General features: G+C 56.0%; 1 protein-coding gene across 2 annotated transcripts in view; it reads left to right on the forward strand.

Moving 5' to 3' along the window:
- Positions 1 to 20,614, forward strand: part of FADS2 (fatty acid desaturase 2) — a 30,704-nt gene that overhangs the window by 7,842 nt on the left and 2,248 nt on the right. For both annotated transcript variants that reach the window (XM_002926221.4, XM_011233606.3), the window contains exons 2-7: positions 737 to 847; positions 2,559 to 2,756; positions 2,869 to 2,970; positions 7,479 to 7,604; positions 15,481 to 15,541; positions 15,894 to 15,970. In XM_002926221.4, the coding sequence (XP_002926267.1) occupies positions 737 to 847; positions 2,559 to 2,756; positions 2,869 to 2,970; positions 7,479 to 7,604; positions 15,481 to 15,541; positions 15,894 to 15,970 (675 nt within the window). The remainder of the gene's footprint in view (positions 1 to 736; positions 848 to 2,558; positions 2,757 to 2,868; positions 2,971 to 7,478; positions 7,605 to 15,480; positions 15,542 to 15,893; positions 15,971 to 20,614) is intronic.

A 20,614-nucleotide genomic window follows, 5' to 3' on the forward strand; every position in this document is an offset into this window, starting at 1 on the left:
ACCACCACATGACTCTATCCCAGGACCCCGGGATCATGACCTGAGCTGAAGGCAGACACTTAACCGACTGAGCCACCCAGGTGCCCCTATTTTTTTAATTTTAAAAGAAATAAGATAGCAGTGTTAGAGAAAGTTTGAGAAGTAATGAAATAAAGCAAGGCATAATGCCACGACCTTAACACATAACCGTTTTAGGGCTTCTCCAGAGGTTTTTTTTTCATCATTTTCGTGATTATTGTCATACTTTTTCAAATTATGAAAAAGGTTTTTTTCAGACATGGTTTTTAACTAGTTCTGTATTTGTTGTTGGCTTGACATGATCTCCCAAGCACATTTTCCGTGCTGGAGCGGGCCCCAGCCCTGTGCTTTTCTCTGTAAGCCCTGTGTGTGGGGTGGTGGGTGGCATAGTTTGCTGGGTGCCAGTGGAAACGCTGTCCCTCCTGGGCCCTGCCCAGCCTGTGCATCTTCCTGCAGGGGTGCATTTTTCTCACTCACCCAGAGGCATCCTGAATGCGTGCACACACCCTTGGTGAGCTCAGGGCGGAGACCCAGGGGTAGCGCCAGTTCGGCCGGGCACTGAGGGATCTGCTGAGATGAGGCTGGAGAGAGCGTTTGGGGCCAGGTCCTGGGAGGCATCGATCAGTGTCCAAGTGGGGACACGGAGAGCAGCTGCTGGTGAGCCCCGTCCTCCGTGGGTTGAGCTCTCCCACTCACCACCTGCTGCCCTGCTCCCCAGGATGCCTTCCGTGCCTTCCACCGTGACCTTGATTTCGTGCGCAAGTTCATGAAGCCTCTGCTGATCGGAGAGCTGGCCCCGGAGGAGCCCAGCCAGGACCATGGCAAGAACGTGAGTATGCCCAGACCAAGGAAGGAGGGGAGGGTTTGCGGGCAGAGGGTGTGCCGCCCAAAGACAGAGAGTGCCAGGTGTGGGCCAAGGGAGCTTTCTGCCTATCCAGGGAAGCCACCGCCCAATGCCTGGGGTCAGGCAGGACTCCGAGACTCCGAGACTCCGAGACTCCGCGGCGTGCCCTTTGCTCTTGCTCCCAGCCTGGGCTGGCCGCCTACCTTCGAGTGATTCGTTCCCAGCCTCTTCACCTCTGGGGTCTCAATAGAGTTAGGCTGGGCCCAGGGTCTTCACTTCTGGTCCAGTCCTCCCACCATTTTCTCTCTCCTTCCCTGGGAGATCCAGTCCATTCCTGCTCCCCCCGGCTCTTCCCGTCTCTGCCCCTCCCCTTTCTCCCCAGGGCTGATAGTGGGGAGATGGTCTTCACCCCTCCCTGGAGCTGACCTGGGGTTCCATCCTGGTTTCTTCCCCCGTGATTCCATCCTCCGCCCTCCCTAGCCCCCCTGCAGGCAGCTTCTCTCCTCTCTTCGTGTCCTGTGGGCTCCCTCCTTCCTGAACTCTTGCTTCTCTGGCCCCTACTTGGTTTCCCCGCTTTCCCTTCTTAAATGGTGTTAGCCACTCTTCAGATCCTTTGCCACTTACCACCCAGGCCCCCAAACCTGGCTTCCTCCACCCACGTGGCACCCCATCTACCCTTTCAAAGCTCCCTCTTCCCCCCGTCTGCCCGACCCCTGCCTCCCAGCTGCCTTCTTTCTCCCAGCCATGTTCATGGTTCCAGAGCCAGTCCTGACTCCACCTTGGCCTCCCTGGCCCCACACCCCCAGGGCCCCCCCAGTTGTCCCACCTGTCTGAGCTCTCTAGGGCCAAGGATGTTGCCCTGCAGTCTTGTCTCCGCCAGCCCAACCCCTCAAGACTTGACAGAGTGCCCAGAGCACTCTGGGGGTGGGGGCAGGGGCGGGTTGTGGGAAAGTGCGAGCTTGTGTGTGGGGGTGGTGATATATATGTGTCCATAGCATAAATTTTACCATTTTAGCCAGTTTTGGATGCACAGTTCGGTGACTTTGGAGCCTATTCACATTGTTAGGCAATTTTACCACCATCCACTTCTAGAACGTTTTCATCACCCCAGATTACAACTGTGCCCATTAAACATGAACTCCCCATAGAACAGTCTCCCTCCCCGCAGCCCCAGTAAACACTTCTCCACTCTCTGTCTGTGATTTGCCTATCCTAGGGAGCTCAGTTATGTGGAATCATACGGTGTTTGGCCCGTTGTGTCTGGCTTGATTTCACGGAGCATGAGGTCTGCAAGGTCCATCCCTGCAGTCGCGGGGGTCAGACTCTCCTTCCTCTTCGAGGCTGGAGAGTATTCCATTGCGTGGATAGACCATGTTCTGTTCAGCCGTGCACCCAGTGAGGGATGCCTGTGTGGTTTCCGCCTGGTGCCTTGGGAATAATGCCACTGGGAACGTGGTGTGCAAAACACCAGCTTTTGAGTCGAATCCTTTCTCTGCCACCTACCTGGCTGGGGCCAAACGCGCAGCCATCGGGGCTGTGGAGGCCCAGGCAGCTGTCGCGGGCGTGGTGCGTGGTGGCTGGGCTCCCTCCGGTCACTGGCTTGTGGATCGGCCCCTTGCTTCTCCCAGCAAGAACACATTGGTTTCCTCCAGTGCAGCCAGGTGGCTGACGCCTTCCCTGTGCACTTGCTCAACAGTCCCAGATCATGGAGGACTTCCGGGCCCTGAGGAAGGCCGCCGAGGACATGAACCTGTTCAAGAGCAACCACCTGTTCTTCCTCCTCCTCCTGGCCCACATCCTCGTCATGGAGAGCATTGCCTGGTTCACCATCTTTTACTTTGGCAATGGCTGGATTCCGACCGTCATCACGGCCTTTGTCCTTGCTACCTCTCAGGTGAGCTGTGGCGCCCTTCCCAGACGCCTGAAGCCCCCACCCTCACTCCCCCCGGCTCACAGAGGCCAGGGACGCGTGAAAGCTGGCGCTGTGAAAGCATCTCTGTCCCCAGGCCCAGGCTGGATGGTTGCAACACGACTATGGCCACCTCTCTGTCTATAAGAAGTCCTCATGGAACCATGTCGTCCACAAGTTCATCATCGGCCACTTAAAGGTAAATACCGGCAGCCCTGGTCATCTGCCCATCAGTTAGTGCTTGGCACGGCCCTGGCTGACTTTGCCCAGGGTCAAGTCTCCTCTGGGGTCAGTGCCTATGACTGCACGGTAACATGGTAGGTCCGCTTGGAAGCCAGGCTTTCCTGCCGGGCTGCCCTGGGCTCTGAGACTTAGCAAATCCTCCCCTCCTCTGACCTTCCCAGCCCTGTCTGCGTATTGAATTAGACCTGCAAAGGCAGCGTGCTAGTTACGAGGACAGGGATGTGCTGCTTTTGTACGTCGACTCAGTAGATGATACTGAGTATATCATTTACCTGTTATTTAAAAACTTCTCTAATAAAGCCCTCTTAGTCTGAAAGGGAGATACTGTCACGGAAGTCAGATGGCACGATGATCAGCTCAGCCGCAGGACCAGAGTGGTTTAAGGCTCATGGGGAAATAGTTCCTCTCTCACCCCCTCTGCCGCCCAGGAGGTCGCCCCACAAAGCGTTACCGCGAGGCAAGTTCGTAAAAAGACAGGCTGCACTTGCCAGCGACCTTGTGCTCGTCCAATTGGCTTATCTCCTTGGTTTTGGAACTAAGCCCTTGCCGGCTCGTTCTGCAACAGATCATCCCCCACTCGGCCCTTTCCCAGCAGCACCGAGCTGATCCTAAGAAGGGCTGTGTCCTAAAGAATCCTCTCCCCCCTCCCCCTGGCTCGGGAAGAGCTACCTGTCTGGGTTAAGCGTACCCCCCGCGACGCAGACCGTGGAGAGCCGGTGGCTTGCTGGCCGCGGATCTGGTTGGGGGCGGACTAGCACTGAACTAATAAGCAGTTCCCTCGCAGCTAGCCTGGCCCTGAGCCCGAAGCGGCCTGAGAACCTGGTTTCTTTCCAGAAATTCAGGGGTGAAGGGAGAGGGTGTGCATAGTAGACTGCTTTGTTTCATTTTATACTCTTGTCTGCTGGATAAAACCCTCCTCAGTATTGGAAAGTAACATTTTACTCGCGACCCACGTTATCCCCGCCAGCTTAACAAAGATGGGCTGTGTCCTGTTTCCAGATTCTGGGTGGGAGCCGGGAGGGCCTTTCCTGCCTGATGGCCCTCAGCTTTTGCAGGGCCTTGGAGTGCAGCTCTCATGTCAGACGGAGGACGAGGCCAGGACAGGGGACTGGCCTCGATGGAGAACGTGAGTTTATGACGTCAGAACTCTGGGTTACGGGGAAGACGGGGTACTTGGGCTTGGAGATTAGAGGTCAGGGACGGGGGCTGCATTCATGGCTGGCCATTCCTCCGCTTCGCTGTGTCCTTCTTGCCGTGCGAAGGCCAGGGGCACAGCCATGCAGCTCACCCTGGGGGTGCCCCAGAGCCAGGAGCCTCGCAGCCTGGCTGAAACCGCTCTGGCACCCCATAGTCACATGGCTCCTGGTTCCCTCTGCTGGGAACAAAGGAGGCTGGCTGCAGGAAGGTCCCCAGGTGCCCTGCCACCTTGAGCGTTTTAGCTCAAGCTGGTGGGGAGCAGAGAACGGGGTACCGGGAGCCTTGAGGGGCTGGGACCTGCTTCCTACTGGCAACCTGAGCCACTGTGGGATTCCAGAGTGGGCTCTCCCCATCCCATCTTCCAGTCTCTTCCGACAGACATTTCTTCCAGAGGATGATTTTGTACAAAGAGTTCTGAGCCATCACACCTCTGTTGAAAACCCTTTAACTGTTCGGCATTGCACGTAGGGTAAAATGCACACTGCAAGGCCAGCACCATCCAGACTCCAAGTCTGAAGACGGAAACCAGGAGGCCGCCAGCCTTTTTACTACATCCTCTTGGGCCACCAGGGCCAGGACTAGGGTGAGGCCTAGGGCACAGAAGTTAAGGGGACAGCAAAAGACTCAGTAATCAGGATGAAGAACATTTTAATATATTTTTTAAAAAACAAAATTAATGCCAAAGAAAATCTACAGTGAACAAAATAGCAACATTTTGGATAAAGATCAGGACTGTGCTGGGCCATATTGGAAGCTGAGGCAAAAGGAAAAATCTGTGACCCTATATACATGTTTGTAGGTATTCTTTTTTTAATGGTTAGTCTTTTTTCCTCAGAACATTAAAGTAGTTGAGAAATATTTAAGAGTTGGGAAGTTGTATGTATTAAATGTTCCAACATTAAGGGAAAGTATATTATTTGTACCAAAACAGAATTTATTATTATTTTACTTTGGTTTAAGTTAGTTAAAAATTATTCACGGGGCTCCTGGGCATCTGACTGTTGGTTTCGGCTCAGGTCATGATCTCAGGGTTGGGAGATCAAGTCCCACATTGGGCTCCACGCTGGGCAGGGAGTCTGTTTGAGATTCTCTCTCTCTCTCTTCTTCTGCCCCTCCCCCCTAAAAAATTAAAAAAAAAATGTTTAAATTAAGATTGTCACTTGGTGGAGAAAAGTCATCCAACTTGGCAGTTCTCTCATTTGAAAATGAGACAAACCGAAAAGTCGGTTCGGAAACTGTTGTTGTGTTGTTGATGCCTTTGTCACCATTCAAGCCAGGGGTACGCATTTTTCACTTTCCCGCAGGTGCTGATAGGGCTCAGCCCAGGACTTCAGGCTGTGGTCTGGGTCTCCGGCCCAACCAAGGGGCCTTTGGCTTCTGGAGCAGCCCACACCACCCCTTCCCCGGTCCCTGAGGCCCTCACCTGGCCTCTTCCCTCTCTCTCACTCCACCTGGCCCCCTCCCCTGCCCAGATTTGCTGGTCTTTCCCGGCCCCATCTCCCTGTGCTGGGGTGCCCTTCTCTCCCTTGCCGGGCCAGGGCTTGCCTTGGGATCACTGCTTCATTCCCAGGGCTGCCTCTCATCCCAGGACAGGCAGGGCTTCTGGATGGGGAGACGAAGCAGGGCTCCGCCTAGTGAAGAATGGAAGAGAATCCCAGCAGAGGACTAGCTCTGTCCCGAGAGAGCGAGACGGCCTCCCCTCACTGACTCATCACCCGGGCGTTCACAGCTCATCTCTCTTTCCTTCCTTCATTCATTCCACAGACATCCCTGGGTCGGTGTTTTCTAAACATCTGCCTACTCCTGACGTGCCTTGCTCCTCAATTTCTTTGTGCTGGGGACTTTCCATGTGACCTTTCCCAGGAGTGGGGTTCCTTCTGGCTGGAAAGGTGAATGTGTCATCTGATTCCTCCGTCTTCTGAGCCCTCGCTCACTGACATTTTTTTTCCTCTGATGGGTTTTGAGAACTACAGGCTTACAGGCAAAGACCACACCTGTGCCCACCCGTGCCTCTCCGTGTCCAGAGACCGTGTTTGTGCCAAATTATCTTCCAAGTAAAATGTTTGTTTTAGCAGTTAGTCAGACGCTTGGCCCGAGCATTGATTGATCAAGCCATAGTTCACCAGTAAAGAGTGAAGGGTCGATAGGGTCCCATTTCCTTCTACGGGCCACAGGGCAACTCTGGGGGTAGGCGTGCCTCCAAACTGGGTTGAGAGCTTGAGTTGGTGAAACAGAACTTTGTGACCTTGAAATAAATACTCAGGGAATGCTTCCTGTCTCCTAGAATCGCGGTTTTATATTTTCATGTTAGAACCTGGGAGCTCTTCCATAAGCCTCCCTGTGGCCTTCTGGGTGGGACCTCATGGAGTCCTCACCGCTCAGGGCAGCAGCCTGTCTGGCTATTGGGTGGTCTCTTGGCAACTGCTTATAGAATATTCACAGATTTATGCAACCATCGTCACAATCGATCTGAGAACATCTTCATCACCTCCAAAAGAAATCTCACGCCTCTTAGCCGCCACCTCCCAACCCCCTCATCCCTCCCACGCGTCCCCAACCCTAACCCTAGGCGACCGCTAATCTTTCTATCTCTAGAGTCTCTAGTCCGGACATTTCCTATACATGGAATCGTGGATGCGGTCCTTTGTGTCTGGCTTTGTTCACTCAGCAGGTGTTTCCAGGGTCCGTCCACGTTGTAGCTGCTGCTTCCTACCTTTCCATGGCATGGCCGAACAGTTTCCACCTATTGGTCATTTTGAATAATGGGAACATTGGTGTACAATCTTGTGTGGCCATGTTTTCATTTCTCTTGGGTACACACCTCGGAGTAGAATCCTGGGCCACATGGTAGAGACCCCTTCTTACCATTCCTGCAACAGGAAGTGTTTCTCCTTGTATCACATGGCTCTCGAGGGACGTGCGAGGCTGAGGGGTGTGGAGGCTCCCACCTGGTACTGGCAGAGGGCAGAGGCCACCCCACACTGGCCAAGGCACTCACCATGCACTTTGGCACCAGCTGGCCTCGCCTGCCATTGCTGTGGGGGCTGGGGAAACAGGCCCGGAGGGATGGCATGGCTTGGCTCCATTCCCAAGTGCTGGCCTCAGGGCTGGCCAGCGTTCTGGACTCAATACTGGCAGGGCCGCATTCGGAGGCTCGGGGGCCCAAGGTGCTGTGTATGTATGATGGCGCAGTCGGTCCTGAGTATTGGCGGTACTGGGAACCTGTCCCCCAGAGAACTGCGCTGCTCACCCCGTTTCCCCCCGCAGGGTGCCTCCGCCAACTGGTGGAACCATCGCCACTTCCAGCATCACGCCAAGCCCAACATCTTCAACAAGGATCCCGATGTGAACATGCTGCATGTGTTCGTCCTGGGCGAATCGCAGCCCATTGAGGTACGCTGAGGGTCTGTGTTGACGTGGGAAGTGTTTGGCCTGAGCAGGGACCAGGGAAGGAATCCTGTAGGTTGGAGAGTCAGCCAGACGCACTGCATCTGATGTTTACCTGGAAACCCTTCCCAGACGCCCTGAATTATTCAAGCTGGAACGTCGATGGAATGGCGTCATGTGGAAATAATGAACCACCAGCCCCGCATCAACGATAGATGCCTCTCTCCCTCCCGTGGGCTGGGGAAGAACACTTCCTGGCTCGTTTCTTCCTGGGGGCCGGGGAGCTCTGGTCCCAGTTCAGCAGGCAGGCACAAGTCCAGGGCTCGAGCGTGGTCCTCAGAGACCAGCTCAAGGAAGCCTTATTGGGAGAGTCACAGTCCTCGATGCTGAGAGGGACGTCAGCGTGGTCTGGTCCAACCTGCGTCACCAGACATGACAAAGGGAGGCTCCACGGAGGGAGGGGATGTGTTCAGGATCCTACAGTTTAGTGGCGAGCCGAGGATGAGGCCCCGGATCTGACAGCGAGGTCATTTCCTCCTCTAGTCGGGACTAGAGTCTAGCACACTGCCTTATGTTTATGTTGGTTCAATTTCTATTACAAATACAGAATTAACCTGTGGCAAGCATTTAAGTATGACAGAAATACACAAAATTACAAAGTGAATCTCCTGTTACCTCCATCATCCCCTTTTGCCCTAAATATCATGCCGCTGATGAACAGAGTACACAAATCCTTCCAGATTCTTTTATGTGCAAACTCATGTGCACACATTTGTTTTTATTTATTTATTTAAAAATTTATTTTATTTTTTTTACTAAGAATTAGAATAGCCCTTTTAATTGAAAATGCTTTTTTTTCCCATTATGTTCAGTTAGCCACCATAGAGTACATCATTAGTTTCTGATGAAGTGGTCAATGATTCATTAGTTGCGTAGAACACCCAGTGCTCATCACAACACGTGCCCTCCTCAATACCCATCACCGGATACCCCCTCCCCTCTGAAACCCTCAGTTTTCCCGGGGGTCCATAGTCTCTCATGGCTTGTCTCCCTCTCTTATTATCCCCTCTTCAGTTTTCCCTCCCTTCCCCTCTGGTCCTCCATGCTATTCCTTATGTTCCACATATGAGTGAAACCATATGATAATTGTCTTTCTCTGCTTGACTTATTTCACTTAGCGTAATCCCCCCAGTCCCATCCATGTCAATGCAAATGGTGGGTATTCATCCTTTCTGATGGCTGAGTGATATTCCATTGTATAGATGAACCACATCTTCTTTATCCATTTGTCTGTTGAGGGCATCTCATCTCCTTCTACAGTTTAGCTATTGTGGGCATTTCTGCTATGAACTATTTATATATTTTTAAGGATTTTACTTATTTATTTGAGAGAGAGAGAGAGAGGGAGAATGAGCAGGGGGGAGGGGCAGAGGGAGAGGGAGAAGCAGACTCCCTGCTGATCAGGGAGCCCGACTGGGGTGGGGGGAGGGGGGGGCCTTGATCCCGGGACGTGGAGATCATGACCTGAGCCAAAGGCAGACGATTAACTGACTGAGCCACCCAGGTGCCCCAACGCATATTCATTTTAAAAACCAGAATTAGGGCACCTGGGTGGCTCAGATGGTTAAGCATCTGCCTTTGGCTCTGGTCACGATCCCAGGGTTCTGGGATCGAGCCCCGCATCGGGCTCCCTGATCAGCGGGGAGCCTGCTTCTCCCTCTCCGTCTGCTGTTCCCCTTGCTTGTGCTCTCTCGCGTTCTCTGTCAAATAAATAAATAAAATCTTTTAAAAAAATAAATAAAAATAAAAACCAAAATTAAAAGTTAGATATCCTATTCTTCGACTTGCCACCTTACCAAACACGGGCCTCTTTCTGGAAGTCCAAGTGCACTGGCCTTTGCCTGGGTCTGTCCGGTGCTCTGTTGTATTTCTATACCATCATGTAACCCATGCTATTTTGTAAGATAGGAAACTTGTTGCTAATTCTCAATTTCTTTTTAATAAAAGCACCCCAATGCCTTTAAAGAATGCCCTCCTCTAACACATTTTTTTTAGAAAGTAGAGACCCTATGGGACAGCCTCTATGTTAGGGCTTAATTTACCAAGAAATATACCTATGCTTTGCCTTTGGGAAGTACGGTGAAGGGGTTAGCCCAAGTTTAGAGGATCCTGTTGGTTTAGTACAGCTTGTAAGCATCACAGTGCCGGGCACAGAGGAGGCGCTCAGTAAGCATCTGTCGAGCGAGCACCATTGAGGAAGGAACAGGGTCTTGGAGTCCCACCAGGGGTGTATTCCTGGCAATGTTGGCATCCGAGGCTTGGAACAAGGAGAGGAGAGAGCCTATTCCTCCAGTTCTAGTTTGTACCCTGTCTCTTCCATCTCGGTGCCACCCAAGAGAATATCGGAGCAGAAACACGGGTTTTCTGCGACACTGTCCGTTGCAGGGGAAATTGGCCAACATTCAGTACTTGGGAAGCCAGCGGCCTCTCTGACCAGGCAGGGATTATATTCTCTTCCAAAGTACCTGCTGCTTGCCTCTTTCTTCTAGGAAGCTGTTTGCTAGCTTTGATTAAAGATGTCCAGTTATCACAGCTGATTAACTTGGGGCCTTCTGATGAGTGAAGACAAAGGCTTCCCTTTCTGCATGAGGCTTCATGTTGGAGAGCTGTTGGCTGTCCTGCCAGATGTTCTCTGCATTCCTAACACCAGAAATCTAGTCTCACCAGCCCTGCTGGCAGGAAGGCTTCCTTTCCGCTCTGCACCGTGGCCAGCGAAGCCTCTCCCAACACCTCCTCCCCCTAGACACCCCTACAGTGCCAGCTTTGGGCCGGTGCTGGAATGGCAGGTTTCGGAAATCCGGTTACCCCATTGCTAGTAGCATTTGAAAGACCGTGGCCGGGGCCACAGTGCCCTGCGGAAATCCTCTCCTCTTACACATGTGTGGGGGGAAAAGGCCAGATATTTGCTGGGTTCCTGGTCGAGCTGTGCCCCGGCGTCCACAGGACCATGCTGCTGCTCTGGGAGGGACCCCGGCAACAGCAGGTCTGATGGCCTTGTCTCCTGCCAGGCCCACATACCACATACCACACTAGGGCCACCCACATGGCCCCATGTAGCCAGGCCTTGTGGTGTTGAGCCATCCTCTGACCTCCAGAGGAAGGAGGCCAGACCTCTTATCTCCAGGTCCCGGTAAACAAACTGCTCCAAGGGGCTAGGCAGAAATTAAATAGAGGGATCTCAACAGTGAAGCCCCTTTCCTCATGAGTTCTCTGCCTTTTGGTCTTATTTATGACTTCTGGGAGGATTTTATTTGTTTTATGTAGCAAGAGGTATTCACTTTTTTTTTTCCCTCCTGCAGATTCCTTTAATTTCTTTCATGCTTAGAAAGTTGTTTGGTTTTTTTAAGATTTTATTTTTAAGTAGTCTCTACACCCAATACGGGGCTTGAACTTACAACCTTGAGATTAAGAGTCACATGTTCTACTGACGGAACCAGTCAGGCGCGCCAAGAAAGTTCTTCTTACATATTATTTTCAGTGCTTTGTGGCTTCGCTTTTGAATTAACTTTGGCCAAACAGGCTGTGGGTAGGCTGGTGTCCGCCCTTCACATCTCTGGAGTCAGCCAGATTCCCCAGGACCCCCACTGGGACTCATGGCCCCATCCATGCCGGGGAGTGTGCCCCCCTGAGCCCCGTGCCTGGGCTGGGCGGTCAGCCTCACGTGGGGCACCGTCCGCAAGACTCGGGTGGCCCTCCATCCACCCCTGGCCTTTCATCACTGGCCGCAGCCCTCCCAGCAAGAGTCACTGTCTTCACACTCCGTCTTTCCATCCCACAGGAAGGCCCCTTTCTCCAGTTCCTCAAGCCTCTTTTTCTTTCTCTTAGAAGAGTTTTATACTTTATATGTCTCGTGGGTGTTTCTTTTCCGGTTCAATCCTGGATCTTTCCTACTTCTGTTATTGGGATCGGTGTTTCTCCAGGGTTCCGGGAAGCTGTTGATACTTGATGGTTAAGCTTACGTCCAGCCGGGGTCCACTCAGGCCTCTCTGTGATTCTAGCTGTCTTTCAGTTGGTTCTATCGAGTTTCCTGGATAGACAATTACATCCTTGAAAATAATGAAAAGGTACTCTTTCTCATAGTTCCACCCTCTTACTTCTGGAGCTTCCAGAACAGAATTAAGGAGAGGTGAAGTCAGCAGCAGGCTTCGCCCCTCCCTTTATCTATCTGCCACATACCAGAGGGGAACCGGGAAGCCGTTATCGCCATGGCACTGAAGGTGGGCTTTCGGAAGCCGCGAGTGTTGCGCCTCCCCACCGGAAAGCCTGCCTTTCCACCCATCTGGGACACTCTCCCTGCCCTACCGCCTGTCTGTACCCAACCTCCAGGCTTCCTGCTTCAGGCAGACCTTTGTGAACAGGCCAAGGGACCAGGCCTCCCTGGGAACAACCCCTTCTCAGGGCCCATGGCCCGGGGCCTTGTCATTCTGCGCATGCCTGGCCTGGCCAGGGGGCTCATTGCTCTCTGTGACTTTTCAGGCTCCCAGAGGCGGGGACTGGGCTTTGCGACAGCTCCCTTCCCCCAACCCTGACTGGACAAGGAAGGCCCTTGTCATCCCTCAGACATTTTGTTCCAAAGCTGAAATGTCCCCTGCACACGCCCCTGGCGTGCACCCAGCCTGCAATCCATGCCCGGCCCGGGGTCTGTGGAGAGACTGAGCACAGGAGGGTCAGCCCCGCCTGGGCAGAGGGGTAGAGACCTCCGGGAAACCAGGCCACCAGGGCTGCCAGGGCTCCCCCTCCCTCCTCCCCGGTTTGCATCCCTGTGAGCCTCCGCTTGGGAACACATCAAGGGGAGCCCTCAGCCTGCTACCATTTTCATCTCTCGACCACAACAAGCCACCTTACCTGAGTGAAAGCCCTCTCTGTCTTCCCTGAGCCTCACCTATGACAGCCCTGCCAGCCAAGCTTTCTCCCCGTGTGTGATGAGGACTGTCCTGTAGGAGAGGAGGTGCGGGGAGGAGGGCAGACTCTGCCAGAGTCCACGCACCCAGCACGGTGCCAGGCCCTGGCACGCAGGACGTCACTCAACCTTTGCTTAATCATAAGACGGGAGCTGTCATCACGCCCATTTCAGAGGTGGAAGGGCTAAGGCCAAGAGACATGAGCTAACTTCCTTGAGGTCCTAGCAGGAAAAGGCAGCACCACCGCCCAGACCCAGGCTGTCTTGCTCCAATCCGGGGTCTCTAGGTCCCTCCGGAACCTGCCCAGGGCCACCACCTGCTGGACCCTAGGGAACTGGCTTGTTGGGTCATTCCAGCTTTCTGATGAATTGAGATGAAGGAGCACCCCCCCCTAGCTCCGTACGTTCTAAACCCCTCTTCCACCCCTCCCCGAGCCCATAACTTAAGAGGCTAGACGCTGGCAGAGAGCTGAGCCAGCAAGTTAGCCACGCATCGTCACACCAAGTGGGTGCTCCCTGGTTTTCTGAGGAAAACTGGTGCTGAGGACCAGCCATACCCCGACAAGTGGCCTTGCAGTTAGTGGCCCCACCTGAGGTCACCGAGATGGGAACAGACGTGCCGTGGCGGCTCAGTGTGTCCCCACACACAGCTCGCCGTTCTGTTCCTAAAGGACTGTGACAGCCACCTCATCTGCCTGTCCCTCGGCAGCCCCGGGGAGTGCCCCTCGGACCTGCAGAGGATGAGTCAGGAGCCCACAGCTCATGGCGGGGGCAGAGCAGGGTGTGCCTGTGAAGCAATTCACTCAAATACTGAATTGTGTCTGCATCGTGAGGCCCTGCCTCCCTGAGCCTGGGAGCCCCCAGGGTCTGACAGAGAGGCTGGGGACCCGGCTGCTCCTGCAGAATTGTCTGCAGCACTGAAGGGGCACATGTGGGAGCCAGGAATGCCCAGGGCCCCGGGGCAGCTGGGGGAGCGTCAGCACATGTGATCTGTCACTCCCCGGAGGTCACCATAAATCAACAGAAACAGCATGCTTACCATGGAAACACAACTTCAATGAATTCCCTTGTGCGCCCCCCTCCCCCGACAGCTTAGCCACACCTGAGTCCTTCTCTGGGGACTCTCTGGTCTGCCCACCTGCCTGGGCTGCCCTTTAGTGTTCTGTTCCCAAGAGTCTAACCAGCCCGAGAGGGTCATTGGGGCCCGGGGCTACCTCCTGGTATGACCCGTGGGCAGAGCTGGCAGGGAGGGCTCCTGTTCAGGGCTGAGAAGCCTGCAGACAGAGGCTGGACCCATGGGTCTGTTTCCCGGCTTCTGGGAGGAGGTTAGAGCAGGATCCAGGGGCCCGTTCTGTAGGCCACATGCTCCCCGGAACCCGGACCACAGCATTCCCCATCCGACAGGTTGCCGAGGGGGTGGGTGCACCTGTACTCCCTCCTCTGAGAACTCTCCCAAGGCTGCCTCTGAAGCCTCCTTGGCTGGGACCTCTCCAAGGCCAGCCTCAACCCTGGCCTTAGTGACCGTCCTTGTGCCAATGGCCACACTTTCTGGGGATGAGTGAGACCCCTGCCAAGGCGAAGGAGGCCACACGGGATAAAGGGGTCGGTTTGAGTCATGCTTCGGCCAGATGGGCCGTGACCATGGACGCTGGTGCCAAGACGCCGGCCCTGGGGGCAGGCTGGGCTTCCTTCCCACCCGGGGCGTCTCCTTTCAGGTATCGTGGGCCCTCCCTATGATTTTGACGGTCATTTCCCTCTCTGCTCCCACCTGCGGACGGGGGCATCAGCTTAGCCAACATCTGGGGTCTCTCCATCCGTAACGTGCCTCCATCTCCCTAGTGCAATAAGTAGGAATGAGCACCTTCAAAGGGCTGGATCCGGGGAAGGGCGAGTGAGGGGCAGTGTCCCAGTGGCCAGCCCCCAGCGTTTATGCCTATGTTCTCATCGGCTCCTCTTAACAACGAGTGAATTGGGTGCCAAATAGGGGTGCGGGGGCTAAGTGATCTGTGCAGGGGATCTTGGCAGATCTTGGCACCGAAAGCAAGAGCAGGGACCACTCTTTGAACAACATCTTATGGTCTCAGTCCCCAAGGAACACGGTGGGCTGGTCTGCAGAGGGCTGGACCCTAGCATGCAAGGGCTCCAGGGACCCCATGGGGCAGTGGCTTCCCTACAGTCTTGTGCTCGGCATGGCCTGAGCGGCTTTGTGCAGTGAGGATGCCCAGGCCCCAGCACGGCCTTCCTCGCTCTGACTGTCTGGGCATCAGGGTACCCTGGGGGTGTCCCCGGCCTGCTGGCATCCTCCACGGAAAGTTACCTGCCTGGGAGAAGTGATTAGCTTTGGAAAATTGCAGGAGGCTCTAGGGAGGTAGCTGTTCCCAGCCCGGTGACTGTTGGCAATTCCCCAGGCCCTTAGCTGGGTTCTCCTGGCAGCTGCGGGCTCTGGGGAGCTCCCCAGTGTGCCCTGGGAGATTTTCTCACTCTCAAAGGGGTAGAGACTGGCCAAGGAGCTCCCTCAGTGGGACCCCGTATGACTCGTTCAGTTGAGCATTCACTCCGCAAGCATTTATTTAGTGCCTGTCATGTGGGCTGAGTCAGCTTTCTTGGGTTCCGATCCCAGCTGGGCCCGTTTCTCCTGTGGCCTTGAGCAGCGATTTGACCCTGAGCTTCACTTCAGAAGCCCCAGCCTTGTGGGCTTTGGGGGGAGGGCATGAGCGGAGGCAGGCCTGGGACGAAGCTCGGGGTTGGCGCCCTCAGCTGGGGCAGAGGAAATGGTGGCCAGTGTTGGCTGGAGCAGCTAGGAGCCAGAGGGCCGGAAGGGCCCAGCCTTGGGGGCCCAGGGTGCAGACTGACAGGACAGGAATGGTGACTGCAGGGCGAGCGGGGGTCCCCGGGCGCTCACCCTCTCTTCTGTCTCCTCAGTACGGCAAGAAGAAGCTCAAATACCTGCCTTACAACCACCAGCACGAGTACTTCTTCCTGGGTGAGTGCTGGGGGCTGCCCTCCAACCACACCCCAGAATGGCCATCTGTCCCACCCACCCCTCCACCTGCTGCCCCTTCAGACCCAGGAATCGCCCCTAAGCCTGTTCGAGCAGGAAGGGCCGGCCATCCTGAGCAAACTGCTCCTGGCATACGGTGCCGACGGGACCCAGAGGCCCAGGCTCCCACACTCGGGGGTCCAGGGGGACGGGGACGTGTGCTCCCAGCCCCTCCTCAGGCGCAGGTCGCTGCCTCTGCCTGGGTCCCCCATTCAGTGCTCGCCGGGCTCCCCCCGACCGAACGACCGGGAGCGCCGGGACAGGATGCCTCTAAGCGCCTCTGCTCTCCCCACAGTTGGGCCACCACTGCTCATCCCTGTGTACTTCCAGTACCAGATCATCATGACCATGATCGTACGCCGAGACTGGGTGGTGAGTCAAGGGTACAGCTGGCCTGGGCGTGGGGGGACAGGGGCAGGTGGGCCCGCGGGTCGGCACAGTGCTCCCGCTCTCTGCCCCCTGGGGTGGAGGGTGGCCTCTTCGCTTTTAGGAAGGGACTTGCTCTGGGGCTGCCGGGAGCCAGGGAGGCCACAGCCCTACACATTCCCCCACTACCCACACACCGTGGGGCCGGGGGGCGGGCCACGGCCTTTGCAGAGCTCCCTCAGAAAGCTCCTGGAGGTTGTGTGATGAGAGCCAAACTGGACCCGCCTGTCTGCCGTTCCGGCCGCTGCCTCCCGTGTGTCCGCGTCCCCCTGCAGCCCTGAGACCCTGGGGCCGGAGCACACGGTGCTCCATGTGGGAAAGGGAGAGCAGCTGGGCAGCGGCTGAGATGACAGGTGGACGTGTTTGTTCAGGCTGCACAGCAAGGCCACTCTGTTCCATGACAGAGATGCGGCACGCAGTTCTGGGGGCTGGGAGTCTGGGACGAGGTGTTGTCGGCATAGGTCCTTGTGAGGGCGGTTTCGCAGGACCTGTTCGGGGCCGGTGTCCTTGGCTGTTGGGCGGCCTGTGTCTCGGCGTCATCATCTCTGTCCAGAGTCCCCTTTCCTAAGAACGCCAGTCACAGTGAGCTAGAAACCACCCTGTTGACCCCAGCTTAGCGAATTACACCTGCCACCACCCTATCTCCAAATAAGGTCACTCGAGGCCTGGGATGAGGGCTTCAACGTGTGCACTCTAGGGGACACAGTCCAGCCTGTGACACCAGGCTCGGTGGATTCTCCCAATTCCTTGTCCAGAGAGAGCGCGCGCATGGCGCACGCCCCCGTCCTTGGCTTTACGGGGATGTGCAGGTGGGATTCAGCCTAAAACGTTGACAGAATGAGCCTAAAACGTTGACAGAATGACCTGGGTGGGGTAGTCACCAAAGGGCAGAGCCTGCTTGTGGCAGAATGGGGTTCGCGGGGACAGGGACAGGGCCCCCTGCCCTGGAGACCGAGGGGAGGGTCACTTAGGTATCATGGTTCTTTTTTTTTTTAACCCAGTTTCATAAATGAAAATATTGAGATTCTGAGAGTTTGGGACTTGCCCAGGGTGACACCAAGGGGTGGGTTGGGCACTTAGAACCTAGGCCGTGCCCTGTGCTGTCCCCCCCACTGCGGCCACCAATCTCTCCAGTAACAATCCGTCATATTTCTATAGCCTTTGCAGGCTTCCAAGTACTCTGCCTGGCCTCTCTCATCGGAACTATGGGCATAGAGGCCACGCCTGTTGATTCTGCCAATGTCCAGGACTGGGACTCAGGAGCCAGGGGGCGGCGGGGGCGGGGGGTTAGTGAGGTAGCTGGACTCCGGAAGTCTCTCCCGGTCCTGTGTTGGTAGAACCTTTGCCACCCACTTGCACGACACGATATTTTTCCAGAAGTGAGCATTTCATCCGTACTTTGTCCCAGCACGGCCACCTACATTATGTCCCTTTACCCTGGCTTATGAGTGAAGTGACATGGGTGGAGGGATGGAGTTTCTGGGTCAGTTGCGCGGTGGGAATTTGAACCCAGATCTCTTGCCTATGGTAACTCTGTTTCCACTGGGCTCCCTGGGCCCTGGAAGGAGTCACACAGCTGAAAAGGAGCTTGAGCCCTGCCATGTGGGGTTTCGTGGTGCTGCTGGGCGTATTTTAATCAGCTTTTATGGTAGATGACTCCTGCTTGAATATAGACTTTTTTTTTTTTTAATTGTGTTTGTTCCCCAAGGGACAAAGCACTCAGTAAAGACAGCAGGAAAGGAAGTAAGACTGTGTAAATCTGAATGGGATCAGAGGGCAGACCCAGGGAAATTTGATAGGGCCCCCAAGGTCTTTCAGGGCCCCTGCTCGGTGCTGGGGAGCTTGGACAGCCCTGCCCTTGCCCTTGCTGGGGAGTAGGGCTCCAGCTGGGTGGGAGGGACATGCCTCCAGCCTTGGGCTCCTTCTACGGAACAGCTGACTGCAGTCAGTGCTCGGTGCTGGGGATGAAGGGTAGATAGGATTCGGTGCCCCCGCCCGCAGGGGTCCATGCCTACGCGGGGCAGCGGTGGGTCCCACGCTGTGCTTTTCTGGTTTATGGTAAGAGCGAGCTTACATGCCAGGTGCAGCCCCGGCTTGGGGCTGCGGCCTTCCACAGAAGCGATTCTCTTGGGCCAGTTGGCACTATCTGGAGACATTTTTGATTGTCACAACGCAGGGGAGATCGCGGACTATTGGCAGCAGGCATCTGGTGGGCATCTAGCCGGGGATGCTGCCAGGAACCCTGTCAGGCAGGGCGCAGCCCCCCACTGTGAGGGCTTATCCAGGCCCAGACGCCAGTCATGTGGAGGAGAGGGGTTGATCTACTCTGAGAGCCTCAAGGAGGGGGTTTGTACCGCCCTGGCAGTGCTGGTGGTGACCTACCCTGGAGACGCCTCTCGGCCTCCCTCCCTAGAAGTTCCCTGCGTCCGACACCACGAACCACTCTCTCCCGAAATTCTCCCTGTCGGCTTCCCAGTCCCAGCTCTGCTGGTTCTCCTCCACCTCTCTACTCCCCCGTACCTGCTTCACACCCTACCCCCGAAACCAGTGGTCCCGTGGTCGTGTGTCGCTCTGCACGAGGAGAAACGAGCAGCCGCCCACACGGATACACACGCACTTCCTACTATACCACGGACACACACAGAAGAAACAAAGACGAACGTGATGAAGGGAGGAGAGGAACTTGGAATGCTTGCTTCTCCCACCCCCTTGGAGACCCCTCGTTGGATCCCAGGTCATGCCTGGGGCCCACTGCCCACTCCCCAGACTCTCCCTTCCCCCAGACCTCCCAGCTGCTCCCCTCTGCCTCTCCCCCACAGCTGATGGCACCCGTGCGGGGACCAGCCTGGATTCCTCACGACTAAGCAGTCCCCAGATGCAACTGCCCCGGGCTCCTAGATCTTTCTGGAATTTGTATCTCTTCCTTGGGGCTGCGGGCCCTGCTCTGGGTCGCCATCATTTCACGTCTGGGGGACTGAAATCACCTAATCCCTCCATCTGCAGTTGCCAGGGCTCTGTTTTGAGATTTGAATGTGACTGTGTTCTTCCGACGCGTAAAGCCCTTGGTGGTTTTCTTCCGCTGCCTGAGAAGTAAAGGTCAATGTCCTGAGGCGGACAGGGCCTGGCCTCATCTCCCACCGCCGGGAGAGCCCACGGGACACAGGATCTGCACGTGAACCCAGGCCCTGCCTGCTCGCCTCCCCTCATCACGCCGCTGTCTTGCCTGTCTGGGCTTTTTTCTGTATTGTCATTCTGTGCATGTCTCCTACAGTTCTCGGCTCGGCTGACCTCTGGCATAGCCCACCCAGCCCAGCTCAGGTAGCACCTCCCGAGGGAGGCCTTTCCTAAATCCGACCGTCATGTCAGGGCCACCCCTGTGCTCCCCTTGCTTCTGTCACCTTCCGTACCGGACTGAAGGGATCTCTTTATCAGTCCAGTCTGTCCTTCCAGACACAGGGCTCCTGAAGGATCTCCTTTGGTTCCCAGCACCCAGCTCAGCCTCCGGACAGAGAGGAGGCATACACGGAGTTTCTGGAGCTTAATTGCACATAGACTCGAGGATGAGTTTGCCAAGCAGACAAGGGGGGAAGGAGGCCCAGGTGTGACTGGCTGCATGGGGCCGGGTCGGTGGGCAGGCGTGTGGAGGGCCCATGCGCCCTACCCAGGGGCCGGATTTTATCCTGTATCCCCTAGTGGGGAAGGAGGCGAGTGGGGGCTTTGAGGATGGCAGTGTCATGATCCATGTTAGGAACATCTCCATGGCGACAAAGTGCGAAGGGACCGGATTAGAGTCATTCGGAGCTTACCCTTGCGCACTACGCTCACTGTTGGCAATGCGTGGCCAACCCATGCACGACTTTAGGGGGAGGCTCTCTCCCGGTCCTGCACCTGGGGGCACGGAGGCCCGGCTGCGTACATCATCTAGAGCCCACGGGTGAGCTGGGACTCACAGGGGCAGCCCGACCGAGAGCCTGTGCGCCGATCACTACCCTGCTGGGGCTCTGGGAAGGAAAAGTGATGGGGGGAGAGGAAGCAATGCAAAGGCCCTGAGGCGGGAATCAGCTGGGGCAGGGTGGCCAAAGAGAGAGTGGTTCCTGACCCCACCGCGCCCCACGGGAAAGGCAGGTTCTGCGTGGGGTAAGCAGGTGGCTCTGGCTGCCATGGTACCCGAGGGAGAGTGGGAGACCAACGGGAGGCCCCTGCTCTGGCCCGGTGGAGGCACGTGGACTCGGGTCGCAGAGAGGTGGTGGGGAGAGAGGGACCCCCTCCACAGAGTGCGGGCCTGCGGGGCTGCCGTGGAGGGTGGAGCGGCCGGGGCAGCCGAGGGGAACCCTTGTCCAGGTGAGGGAAGATCCGCAAGCTCAGGCTCGTGTGGCCACCCCAGCGAGGGCCAGGAAGGGAGAGGGGACGGGAGGGGGGCCAGCATGTCAGAGGGGGCTGGGGGGGCTCGTAGGGAGAGGATGGACGGGGTCGCTGGCCTTTGTCCTTCGAGGAAGGAGATCCCAGGTGCTGAGGGGTAAGAAGGACATGCCCAAAGAAGGGCAGTTGTCGGGGGGGTCTGTGCACCTTCAGAGTCCCTGGGACCGTGAA

Source organism: Ailuropoda melanoleuca, chromosome 16, assembly GCF_002007445.2.
Source record: "Ailuropoda melanoleuca isolate Jingjing chromosome 16, ASM200744v2, whole genome shotgun sequence".
Classification (NCBI taxonomy): domain Eukaryota; kingdom Metazoa; phylum Chordata; class Mammalia; order Carnivora; family Ursidae; genus Ailuropoda; species Ailuropoda melanoleuca.